Source organism: Panicum virgatum, chromosome 1N, assembly GCF_016808335.1.
Source record: "Panicum virgatum strain AP13 chromosome 1N, P.virgatum_v5, whole genome shotgun sequence".
Lineage (NCBI taxonomy): Eukaryota > Viridiplantae > Streptophyta > Magnoliopsida > Poales > Poaceae > Panicum > Panicum virgatum.
Window position 1 is genome coordinate 19604809 of NC_053145.1, and position 13545 is coordinate 19618353.

Here is a 13545-nt window from a genome sequence, read left to right on the forward strand (position 1 = left end):
TTATTTAGCATCCATCAGTGCCGACAACGGCGGAGCTGGGAGGGGGCCGGCAGGGGCCATGGCCCCCCCTAACTTCTGAAATTTCGCAGAGGACCCCCTCTTCATTCTAGCCCAGCTACGAAGCCCAGCAGCCCAGCTACGAAACCCAACCGCCTGTAGCCTGCAACGATCAACCAAACAGCCCAAGAAAATAAATCGGACGCAGCCAACAGAAGAAAACGCGTTCGCCCTTCGCAGCGCTCGTCCTGGCTTCGACTCGAACCAGGCACCAGTGACGCGACGGCGCCGGCGGCCGGCTCACCTGCTCCAGCGAGATCGCCGCTCGCGCCGAGGATGGACGGCAGCCCCGGGTCGCCGTCGCCGGAGACGGACGAGATCGTCGTGAACCTGCCCACTGCTGCTCCAGAGCCTTGCGCCCAGCAAACGAATGTAAGGCTGCTCGCCCTAGTTATTCTCCTGAACCTTAAATCTTATTTCTGTATGGGAAAAGCTGAAATTGAGGTTTGTTATAGCAATAGGAATTATAGACTGATTTGTGGAAACTGATTGGGAGTAATCGTTTCAGGAAACCAAAGCAAAACCAAAAAGAAAGACACTTTTTTCTTTCTACAAGAAGGTGCCTACTGAAGGGGGCAGGGAAGATGGTTTGGTTGATCAAATTTCTCAATTAGATGAAACTCCAGTAGCAGCTCCAATTGTATTACATGATGAAGCGACACCTGCACCCAAAGTTCCGAAATTAAATTCAGATGGTAGTGTTTTGATTGTGGAACGCGATCCTGGTTTACGAGGTCAAATTTGGGACTATCCTGTTAATGAACAAGATCGAGCTCGCAGAATATATGTTATGCTTGGCCCATATCAGTTTGTGAAGGATAAGTACCCATATTCTGGTCCAAAGTTGCATCCACGTTGCTTTCAAGCTCATTGGTTCAAAGAGTTTTCTTGGTTAGAATACTCACCTGCAAAAGATGCAGTATTCTGCTTTCCTTGCTATTTGTTTTCTAAGAAACCATGTGGAAGGGCAGGATCAGATGCTTTTACGATGAAGGGTTTTAAATCCTGGAAAAAAGTGAAAAGTGGAAAGGATTGTGCATTCTTATCTCACATGGGAAGTGATAGCAACTCTGCTCATAGTTACAATATGACATGTTACAATAATTTGAAAAATCAACTTGGGCATATTGATAATATGATGGAGAAGAGAACAACTCTAGAAGTCAAGAGGAATAGGCTTCGACTAAGAGTAACAATTGACACAATCCGGTGGCTGGCATTCCAAGCTTGTGCTTTTCGAGGACATGATGAATCTAAAGATTCAAAAAACCAAGGTAATTTTCTTGAGATGGTGAAGCTTCTAGCTGAATATGATGATGAGGTCAAGGCAGTTGTATTAGGCAATGCTCCAGGTAATGCAAAGTATACCTCACCAACAATTCAAAAAGAAATCCTTGATATTATGGCTTGTAAGGTGCAAAAGTTAATTCGTGATGAAATTGGAGATGCAAAATTTTGCTTGATCGTTGATGAATCAAGAGATGAATCTAGAAGAGAACAAATGGCACTTGTTGTTCGTTTTGTTGACAAAGATGGTTTCATTCGAGAGCGCTTTCTAGATATTGTTCATGTGCATGATACATCATCAGCAACTCTTAAGGAAGAATTATCCTCTTTGTTATCTCACCATGGATTGGATGTTCAGAATATTAGAGGGCAAGGGTATGATGGTGCTAGCAACATGCGTGGAGAGTGGAATGGGCTTCAAGCAAAATTCATGGCAGAGTGTCCTTATGCATATTATGTCCATTGCTTTGCTCATCAACTACAACTAGCTCTTGTTGCTGCATCTAAGGAAGTAGCCGAGGTGCAGAATTTTTTTGATCATCTCACATTTGTTGTCAATTCTGTTGTGTCTTCTAGTAAGAGAAATGATGACTTGCATGCTAATCAAGTGGCTGAAATGGAACATCTCATTGAACTTGGTGAGCTTGAAACCGGGAGTGGAGCTAATCAAATTGGGACTTTGAAGCGGTCTGGTGATACTAGATGGAGCTCCCATTATGATTCAGTTTGCAGCCTTATAAAATTGTACAAACCTACATACTTGGTTCTCAAGGATATTGCTAATACATCAAGTAATACACCAACAATTAGAGGGAAGGCTGCTGGTGCTATTAGATTGATGATGACATTTGAGTTTGTATTTATCTTGCATGTTGTAAAAGAAATCATGGGAGTCACGGACCTACTCTGTAAGAAGCTGCAACACAAATCTCAAGATATTGTGAATGCTATGGATGATGTTGCAACTACAAAAAGGTTGATTCAGGACTTGAGAGATCAAGGATGGACCAAGCTTATTAATGATGTGACCTCCTTTTGCAGCAAGCAAGGGATTGTTGTTCCAAATATGGGAGACCGCTATGTGGATTTTATTAGATCCCGTGAAGATGACGAGACTACCGTTGAGCATCACTACAAATATGATATCTTCACAGTTGCAATTGATCAACAATTACAAGAGTTGAATAGCAGGTTCAGTGAACAAGCAACAGAGCTTCTCATTTTGTGTACATCTTTGGATCCAAGTGACTCATTCAGCTCATTCAACATCGATAATGTGTGCTCTTTAGCTTCAAAGTTCTACCCTGCTGACTTTACCGAACAAGAGAGAGCAAACTTGAGATGTCAGCTACGCCATTATGAGCTTGATGTACCTAGCAATCCAAGGTTTCAAAATTTGACAAGTGTAGCTGATCTTTGTCGTCGACTTGTTGAAACTAAAAAAGTAGATGATTATCATTTGATTGATAGGTATATTTTTTCTTTTAACTTTATATTTGCTGCTCATAATTATTACATAGCCTTTGAATTGTAACATGAAGTACTAATATTCATTTTATGTTGCAAGGTTGATTCGCCTTGTTCTTACTTTGCCAGTCTCAACTGCAACTACAGAGCGCGCATTTTCTGCAATGAAACTTGTGAAGACTAGGCTCCGAAATAAAATGGAAGATGGATTTCTAAGAGATTGCTTGGTGCTCTATATTGAGAAAGAGATAGCAATTAAAATCACAACGGATTCAATTATCGATGATTTCAATGCAGTTAAGGAGCGTGCGGTTAGATTCAAAGACTAAAGTAAGTTATATTGACCCTTTTGCCAACAATCTTTTGTATGAACAATCAGTTCCATAATATATTTGTACATGGTTCTGCAAATTATTAGAATACGGTGTGAATCAGCATTTTTTCGTAATCAAAACACAATCGTTGTTCATGTTCAATGGACGACCGGCCCCCCTGGATTTCTTGTCCAGCTCCGCCACTGAGTGCCGAACCAACAGCTTCCTCTCTCATTGGCTCTTCAACAATCAACTTATGGTGGCGACGAGAGTGCTGACTATCCTTGGGAATCTGAGCCGCATCAATGGGACGTACAATCTGACATGTAGCCGATAAAATTATTCCACCTTTATCGGCTTCCCATAAACTGAATCGTTTTCTTCTACAGGCTCAAACTAATTCGAAGCAGCATCTTCTCCTCTGACTTCAAGGAATTTGTGGTTAACGACAAGATTTCCTCTGGAAGTCAGTACGTACTGGGATAATTGCAATTTTAAGAGCCGATACTGATTCAATCGGCTGCCCAACAGTTGACAGAATACCACTTTTCTAATTTGATTGCCGATGTCCCTGAGGCGCATATAAGCATGGACATTAGCTTCCTTGGGCGAAATCTCCATCTTGACTTTATCTCGGACATGTTGGCTTGAATGTCACCAGCTAGGCTCATAGCAATATTCAATTTAATCGTATCCCACTTGAGCCTAAACTGTCATCGTCAGCTGCAGTATCCAATAAAATATTGATTTGATAATAAAACAATTGTATGCGATCCCACAATGCCAAATCCATCCTTAACCAATAATTATTCTGAACAATGGTGAACTGTACTGCAACTGGACTGCCTTCGGCCTATCTCTTTATTTCTAATCAAGAGATCGGTCTGATGGTTTGAAGCTGGTAGCTTCCCTGACTGAACCTCGATAATGTAATATAAGCCGATGAATAATGGATTGAAAGAAAAACGAAGTCATCGGCTGATGGTCACTACTACACTTGTAGCTCCGTCCTCCTGGATCCCACGAACTCAAGCAGAACCCTCGGTTATACTCAGTGAATATGACGGCCAATACTCTTGTAAGGATCACTATATTGGCCTTCCTAGTCGAAATAATATACTTGCCCTAAGTCTTCTCCAACAAGCCGATATATACTCCCAAGCTGCTTGCATTCTTTATTATATCGGCTACTTTCTTCCGGCACATATCGATAATCATTATTTTGCTCATCAATGGGTATTTTGTCCATAGATTTTTGAGGCTCCTCTAAAACTAATGAATCAGGATGAATCTCCTTATTCCCAACTCTAACCATTTTTTGTCTAATAGCCAATTCTTCTGCAGAGGACCTTTCAAAATCTAGCCTTTCTTCGTATCGGTCTTCATCTTTGACTTTGTTAACTGAATTTTGTACTTTATAATCCATGTCTCCTGATTTATCAGTCATTTGGGAATTCAAATTTTCAGACTCGAGACATCTATTTTCGTTGTCCACTCAGGACGGAAACAAATCTTCGTTGAGCCTTTTCTTGCCTAATAGCCGATTGGACCTGATGATGGATTGATGGCTGAAGAACCGATGTTTGCGGCCAACAGCTACCTAACCGCTGTTGTTGATGAGTCATCGGCTGTAGCTGCTGGACCATTGACCATGGTTGCTGACAGGCCATCGGCTATGGAGCCGATGCATAATATTGATAACCACCTGTCTAAGCCGATGTTTGATACTGAACTATTGGCTATTGTGGATGTTGAATTGTTAATCATGGTTGCTGACAAGCCATCGGCTGCGGAGCTGATGCATAATATTGATAACCGCCTGTCTGAGCCGATGTTTGATGCTGAAAAACCATCGACCGTGATGCATGATGATTAAACTGATGAACAATTTTACCAACATCCACACCTTCGACTGTATTGTTTGCCGTGCTCACCAGGCTCTTAGTCCAGTTGATCATTGCTTGTTTTATAGCTTGCTCGAACATCTCCGTTGGAAAATTCATGATGATATCGTCGGATCCCACCGAGCGTGCCAAAAGATGTGTTGACGTAAAAATCAACACACTGGAATCCGAGGGCAAGTGTTCGCCAAGCACGGAAAGTAGACCAAGCGTGCCAGTAAATCTGACCTGTTGATTGACAAGGAGATAGGGTAAACGTTAAATTCGAGGGTGTATCCGCTGGAGTTCCGATTATCCCTCAGATAGGCATATCGGCAAGCTTTGCCGATACTGAATGCGACAAAAGAATGTTTAAATCCAAGCGTGTAATAAAGGAGCGCATCGGCAGGATCAGCCGATACACTAAACGACAAAACCGGCTTTTGGACAGCCGATCGTGTATGTATGACAAGATCTAAGCTACGAATGTGTATCTCAGATGATGTAAACTAAAAACAGATCTAAACTGGCTCTTAAGATAACAAAAGTGTTACTGCAAAACCTAAAGCCGATCTAATATGTTTTTAGGTGTGATAATGGCCAAAAAGCATAGGAAAACCTACAAATCTAACCGACATCGATAATTGGTGAATAAATCTAGACGAAACAACAGCGATACGCCCGGAAGTCAAAGCCTAGATAAACTCGATAACTTTTGAATAGATCTGAAAGAAGCCACAGCGATGCGCCCGGAAGGTAAAGCTCAGATTTATTCGGTAAACGAAAACTTACCAGCAGACCAAGTCGCTTGAATGTGATGCGTCCTTGATCAACTCAAAAGAACTCGCCGAAAAGAAAAGAAATGTGGCGAAGTCGCCGAAAAGTAAATTACAGGTAAAAAGTAGAGTTTATTTGTTGATCGTGTGATGAAAACTTTCACAATGGACGGAGGTATATGTTTATAGCCTAGACAACCTAGCTAGTTACGGCATATCAAACTTGCTAAAGAAGAAATATCTAAACAAACTATTATTAAGATACATGGACTCTATCTTCCCTTTCCGTAGAATCCTTGTCGATGAAGCTTCCATGATGCATTTGTTTCGGCCAAGGCAATTAGATTAGGAAATATTTTATTCCTATCATGCCGAACATCATTATGCCGCTGCATCTTGTCCTTTACGGATACATGCACCTCTTCTGCACATTACTATAAACGGCCTTTATTATTCTGATCATCTTCGCATAAACATGATGGCCTCTTTCTTATTCAACTCAGCATGCACGCATTGACCTTCCGTAATTAATCAATCCGGCCACCTGTCCTTAGTCATCTTGCATGCAAATTAGAAGCATCCCCTTAATGCAAATACGCACATGTGCCCGTCTATATTCGTAATCTCTTAGAAAGGACAGATGACATCAGAAACTTGCCGATCATCGTCCGCTTGATCCTTCTTGTTGTTGCTTGTGACTCCTGCACATGTATGCCAATACCTGACAACCTTTAAATTACATAAAATTTACCAAAATCTGGTGTCAACAGTTGCGTCAGACAGAATTGCTGGAGGAAGAAAGAAAGGAGGCTCCCAAGAAGAAGGGAGTCAAGTCTGAAGTTTGGTGTGTCAAGCCAAAAACTGATGATCGGCAAGATTCAGGGTCATCAGCTGCGCCAGTTAACATGTGGTTCTTATGCTTCCACCGATCCAAGCAGTTGGTTTCTCCAACTGTTTCTAATGGATGAGTTCTTTGATGATGAAGGGAAATTGGGGCATGGATTCATGTCAGCCGATGCATTGGAAGAAGTAGACATTGGAGATGGAGATAGACCAAGGTCGATGTTTATTAGTGCCAAATTAGATCATGAGTACAAACAAGAGTTGGTAAAGTTGCTGAAGGACTATAAAGATTGTTTTGTAGTATTACGAGATGCCTGGCTTGGATCGATCTATTATTGAGCGTCGGTTACCTATTAAACCTGGGTATCGGCCATTTCAGCAGAGTGCAAGACGATGCAATCCTAAAGTCTTGCAAGACATAAAGGCTGAGATCACAAAGTTAATAGAAGCAAAGTTCATCAGGCAGTGCAGATATGCTGAGTGGATATCTAATGTAGTCCCTGTATACAAGAAGAATGGAAAGCTGCGTGTATGCATTGATTTCATGGATCTCAACAAAACTACGCCGATGGAAGGTTACCCGATGCCAGGTGCCGATATGCTGGTAGATGCAGTTGCAGGGCATAAGGTTATCAATTTTATGGATGGGAATGCTGGATACAATCAGATATACATGGCTGAGGAAGATATCCATAAGACTGCATTCTGATGCCCAGGGCATGTTGGTTTGTTCGAGTGGATTGTCATAACCTTTGGGTTGAAGAATGCTGAAGCTACATACCAAAGAGCCATGAACTATATTTTCCATGAGATCATCAGCAAGATTGTGGAGATTTACATTGATGATGTCATAGTAAAATCCAAAGGGCATCAAGAACATTTGGCCGACCTACGCAAAGCTTTAGAGTGCACCAGAAAGCATGGGCTGAAGATGAATCCTAACAAGTGTGCGTTTGGTGTGTCGGCTAGTCAATTCCTTGGGTTCATGGTTCATGAAAGAGGAATTTGAAATTAGTCAGAAAACTATTACAACCATCAAGAAGGTAGTGGCTCTGGAGACAAAGGTTGAACTTCAATCGTTGATCGGCAAGATTAATTTTATTTGGAGATTTATTGCTAATTTATCCGGTAAAATTCAGCCGTTCAATTCATTGTTGAAGTTGAAGGCCGATTAGAAATTTGTATGGGGAGAAGCACAGCAAAAGGAGTTGGATGAAATCAAACAATATTTAACATCGCCTCCTGTGTTGGTTCCACCAAAAAAGCACAAGCCATTTAAGTTATATTTATCGGCTGATGAGCATACTATTGGATCGGCCCTTATTCAAGAGTTTGAGGGAAAAAAACGTGTGATATATGGGTACTATTGGATCGGCCCTTATTCAAGAGTTCGAGGGAAAAAAACGTGTGATATATTTCGTCAGTAGAGGGCTCCTGGATGCTGAAACCAGGTATTCTCCCGTCGAAAGATTGTGTCTTTCCTTATATTTTTCTTGTACTAAGCTTAGACATTATTTATTATCGGCTGAATGTGTTGTGGTAAGCAAAGATGATGTGATCAAGTATATGCTATCACTGCCAATTTTAAATGGGAGAATTGGGAAGTGGATTTTGGCATTATCTGAGTATGATCTAAGATACGAACTAAAGCAGTTAAGGGAGAAGTCATGGCCAATTTTGTTGTTCAGCATTGTGAGCCAGAATTAGGAATTGTTGATCTCGTTCCATGGATATTGTTCTTTGATGCTTCATCATGTGGAGCTGGATCTAGTATTGGCATTGTCTTGATATCGCCTCGGGGGTCAACTTTTGAATTGTCTTTTCTGATAGAGGCAACTGCTACTAACAATTAGGCTGAGTACCAAGCGTTGCTCAAAGGAATTCGGCTACTACGAGAGATTGGGGCAGATGCGGTGGAGATATTTGGGGATTCCATGCTAGTGGTTAATCAGTTGATTGGCATATATGAGTGCAAGGATGATATTTTACGGGTTTACCATGAAGAATGTTGCTGATTATTGAAGGAATTTAAAAAGGTGACTATAAAACATGTCCCCAAGTTCTATAACGGTGATGCCAATCGGCTAGTGCAGCATGCCTCTGGTTATCGTCCGATGGAAGGAGTGATGGCTCTGGAATTGCTTGATGATGATTGGAGGAAAGAGATTGTTGATTATTTGGAGGATCCCTCTAAGAAGGTGAGCCGAAAGATCAGATTTCAATCGACTAAATATGTATTGCTTGAGGGGGAATTGTATTACCGGACGATTAATGGTGTTCTGCTCAGATGCCTTGACAAGCAGGAGGCTGAAGTCCTGATGGGGGAAATAAATAAGGGCATCTGTGGGTCCCATCAATTGGCATATAAGATGAAGTGGCTGATCAGGAGGAATGGATACTTTTGGCCAACCATGTTGGAAGATTGCTTCACTTATTATAAAGGGTGTCAAGAATGCCAGAAGTTTGGTAACGTGCAGAGAGCACCGGCATTGGCTATGAATCCCATCATCAAGCCGTGGCCATTTAGAGGATGTGGAATTGATTTAATTGGGCAGATTTATCCACCATCCAGCAAAATTCATAAGTTTATACTGGTGGCAACAGATTATTTCACCAAGTGGGTTGAAACATTTCCTCTGAAAATCGTGACATCCAGACAGATGATTGAGTTCGTAAAGGAGCATATTATCTATCGGTTTGGTATTCCGCAGACCATTATGACTGATCAAGAAAGTATGTTTATTTCTGAAGAATTTGGGGAGTTTGCTGCAAGTATGGGAATTAAATTGTTGAATTCTTCTCCATAATACGCCCGAGCCAATGGTCAGGATGAAGCCTCCAACAAGGGGATTATTAAGTTGATTAAGAGAAAAATTGACAAGCAGCCAAAGAAGTGGCATACTACTCTTAATGAAGCTTTGTGGGCCTACAGAATGGCTTGTCATGGGGCCACCAAAGTATCTCCGTATCAGTTAGTATACGGACACGAGGTTGTTCTTCCCTGGGAAACAAGGCTTGGTTCTAGGCGCATCACGTTCCAAGATCAGCTAACGGCCGATGATTATGTTACACTGATGAAAGATGAGTTGGAAGATCTAGCTGGTCATCGGCTGAATGCTCTCATAAATATCGAAGCCAACAAGGTTAGAGTGGGCCGATGGTATGATAAGAAAGTCAAGGCCAAAACTTTTGACCAAGGGGACTTGGTATGGAGATTGATTCTGCCGATAGTAACCAAGGATCCCAAATTCGACAAATGGTCCCCAACCTGGGAAGGGCCATATAAGATTAGCAGGTGTGTTCCTGTAAATGAGTACATTTTTGGAAACATTGGAGGGAGAAAAAATTTTCAGTGCTCTTAATGGAAAATATCTGAAAAAGTATTACCCAAGTGTATGGGTAGATGCATAACCGATTGTACAAAAGTTCGGTTGGTTTCAAATATAGCCGATACAGAGAAGTATCCCCATCAGCATAAAAATAAGAAAGGTTTGATCGTGGCATAGACGCGTTCAAATGCTTTTGTGACCGATATGATATATATCGCCCTTAGTGCAAAAAACACACCCAATATGGATGGATTTTTGTTCAGATGCCGTATGATGTTTTTCTTTGTCAGAGTTCTTTATGGTTGGTTTTCTGATTCCAATCATAAAGAAGCACGTGAGTTCGGTTCATGTGATGATCGCAGATTAATGTGAGAAAAATTTGAAGAAAATCAGAGCAAGACAAAGGCAAAAGGCAAAAGGGCGGATGAGGCCCATCAATCAATTTTATTTACAAGAGGCCACATAGGCTGTTACATCGCTACAACTTAATCTGACTCCTCGCCGAAGACATTGCTGACAACCCCGTCTAGGCTAACATTGTCGACGATGGCGTCGGTGACGAAGCGGAGATCATCAACAAGCTCCTCGAAGTCCTCCCACGCCACGCCACACTCGGGGAAGACCGGCTGGCACTGCCGGTAGTCCGCCCCGGACATGGTCAACAATACGGTGATAGCCCTGGTGGCATCCTCATGAGCTCCGTGGCCGGCGATCTCCGTGACACGGGCGGGGATGTTCCGCAGACGCGCGGCGATGGTGCTCCCCCGAGCATTGACCGAGTCTATGGCGACTCGGGCCGCGTCGAGGAGGGTTTGGACCTGCGCCTCCAAGTCTAAAAGGAGTTAGAACAAGAAGCTACATGCGATCATAGAGAGTAATATGGCAAAAAGGCTTACTGGCGACCCTGGTGTCGGCATTGGAGAGCTGGCCGCGGATGACGACCCGATCCGTCTGCGTCGTGTCGCGCTGGCGGCGGGCCTCATCGCGCTGGTAGAGGAGGTCGCGGATGAGCCCCTGGGTACCTTCGTCTAGGGTGTGGAAGTTGGCGGGGAGCACGGCGTCGACGTGTCTGCAAAGATCAAAAACCAGTCAGAGATCTGATCTGAAGAACAACATTGGTGAAAGGAGAAAGGTATGTTACCCGTGATGGGGACGGAGCGGCGGAGGAGCGCCGGAGGAGCCCTCGCCGGCGCACTTGTTGCTCACCATCTGCTAGAAGGAGAAGGATACTGGAGTTTTTGGGGTTAAAGGAAGACGAAGGCAAACAAAGCTATGGCCGATGAAGAAACTACTTTGCCGATTGGAGGCTATTTATAGCCCAAAGTGGGGAAGATAAATCGGCCCCGATGCACTGGTACATTTTTTACCACTGGATTTAATTGGGAGGAGTGCGTGGTTAAAAAGACAGAAGGTGAATTGGTAGATTCTCGTTGTGTGGACGGGAAGGTGAAAGGTGAAGGGCAAATAAGAGATTTTGGTTCACCGCCCGCACGGGAAACGAGATGGCAGTGATGAGAAGACCGTTCGGCAATGTAATTATGACAAGGATTAATTTCAAAGTAAAAAGGACATTTTACTCCGAATTTGGGGGGCATGTGTTGACACCAAATTTTAACACGTGTCAAGGAAGAGTGTTGCAGAGGAGAAAATGTTCTGTTTAGCGCGAACGGTGGGTTTGGTAGGGTGACCGTACGTCGCCGATGGAAATCCTGTTGACCGGAGGAAGGCGGAGTTGACCAGACATTTTGGCACGAGATTATTTTGTTTAAAGGTAGTTTTTATTTTCTAAGTTAGAATCGAGTTTTGCCATAATCGGTTAGGACTTTGTTAGCGTGGGGTATAAATATGAGCCCCCGGTCATTGTAGAAGATTGATACACATCCACCAAACTAAACTTTACTCTACTTGCAATTTTAGTTTTTCGTCGGCGGCTTCGCCATCTTTTCTTTTTCGTGAGTTCTTTCAAACTGATCAAAGACGCCTCACATTCGAGCGACTTGGTTTGCTGGTAAGTTTTCATTTGTCGAGTAAATCTAAGCTTTAGCTTTCGGGCACATCGCTGTGGCTTCATTCAGATCTATTCAAAAGTTATCGAATTTATCTAAGCTTTGATCTCGGGTGCATCGCTGTTTTCTTGTTTAGATCTATTCACAATTTATCCAGCTTAGTAATCTGTTTGATCGGTTGTAAGCTCTCTATTTATCACGATAAAACTTGTAAAGCTGATTAGATCGGTTATAAGCTTAGCTTTGTCCAGATCCATACATTCATGAGTTTGCACATTATTATCTGGCACATGTCGGCTTTAGATCTAGCCATCTAGTTGCATACCAGTATCGGCAGCTTCTTACCGATTCCCTGTGGATGCTTTTAATACACGCTTTTTATACCCGATCTGCTGTCGTTTTCTGTATCGGCAAAGCCTTGCCGATATGCTGCGTGAGAGTTATTCGAAAATCCAGCTGAAACACTCTCGTATTTGACGGTTTTCTGTTTCCTTGTTAATTTACAGATCAAATTGACTGGCACGCCTTGGTTTAAATCAAGTGCAGTCCGAGCTTGGCATACGGGGCTCTTGGGCTTTGGTGTGTGTTCGTTTCACGTCAACATGACTTAGAAAGGTTCGGGCCACGATGAGCGTAATACCCTATGTCCTGTATTCGGTGTAGTAGTAGGGTTTGTAGAATGACGTGCCTACGGGTCTACCCACGCCTCCTTTATATAGACTAGGAGTTGTGGGGTACAAGTATATTAGATGCACTCGTGTTGTTACAAGGAAGGTCGGGTGAGATCCCTAGGGTATCTAGCTGGAGCCTTCATCCTAATCCGTAGAAGATCTGTCCTTCATGCAGCCGAGTCCCTGCATGCCGGGTAGTTGTAGCCGAGTCACCGAGCAGGGTAGTCACTCGGATATGGGGACCCCACTTGGCAGGGAGGTACGTAGATCTACCTCCGTCACTCACCAAGGCAAATTGTTGCCTTCTTTTTCTCCTACCTCTAGAAAGGCTTTTATGTGGAGCTCAGGGTAGGGAGAAAGTTGAAGGCATACTTGTTCCTCATATGTTGCTAAGTCAAAGACCGGATCCTTAGGAGAAACAAGTCATAAACCTTGATCAAAATGTGCATGTGTGTGAATATTTTTGTGTGGATGGTGTAAGAACTCCTTTCACGAACCACCTCTCTCCATTTCCTTTGGACATGGGCTATCTCTTCTTTTTTTTTTTGAATACTTGGACCTTCATGTGTCCAACTTTCTTTTGAATAGTTGGACCTTCATGCGTCCATCATTTTTTTTCATCATGCTTTCTTGAGCATGTCTTTTATTTCTTTTGCATAGCCCATGTCCTCTTTCTTGAAATGACAACTTCGAAAGAGTAGTCATGAAAATCATGGAGTTTTTATTTTCTGGAATGAAATGGATGGATGAAATGTTCTTTCGCAACTTCCAGTGTAGAAGTTGGCAAATATATGTGGAGTGTACGTGATCTTGATCATGTGAGTATGAAATGAATCTCACAAAGGGTCACAACAATTTGACAAAGCTCAATGAGATAGCAAGCTGCATATGTGTAAGGTTTTCAATTTTGAACAA

At 42.6% G+C, this 13545-nt stretch overlaps 1 protein-coding gene across 2 annotated transcripts; it reads left to right on the forward strand.

Moving 5' to 3' along the window:
• Positions 1-293: 293 nt before the first annotated feature.
• LOC120655457 (zinc finger MYM-type protein 1-like) lies at positions 294-3332 on the forward strand. Of its 2 annotated transcripts, XM_039933289.1 has the most exons (4): positions 294-429; positions 566-2814; positions 2912-3141; positions 3321-3332. In XM_039933289.1, exons 1-3 carry the CDS (start codon positions 334-336, stop codon positions 3138-3140), a joined length of 2574 nt encoding a protein of 857 aa, XP_039789223.1. In that variant the 5' UTR covers positions 294-333; the 3' UTR covers position 3141; positions 3321-3332. The 2 variants fall into 2 exon arrangements, with proteins under 2 accessions (XP_039789223.1, XP_039789222.1); XM_039933288.1 differs by lacking the exon at positions 3321-3332 and having other exon boundaries at positions 2912-3231.
• The last annotated feature ends 10213 nt before the right edge of the window (positions 3333-13545 follow it).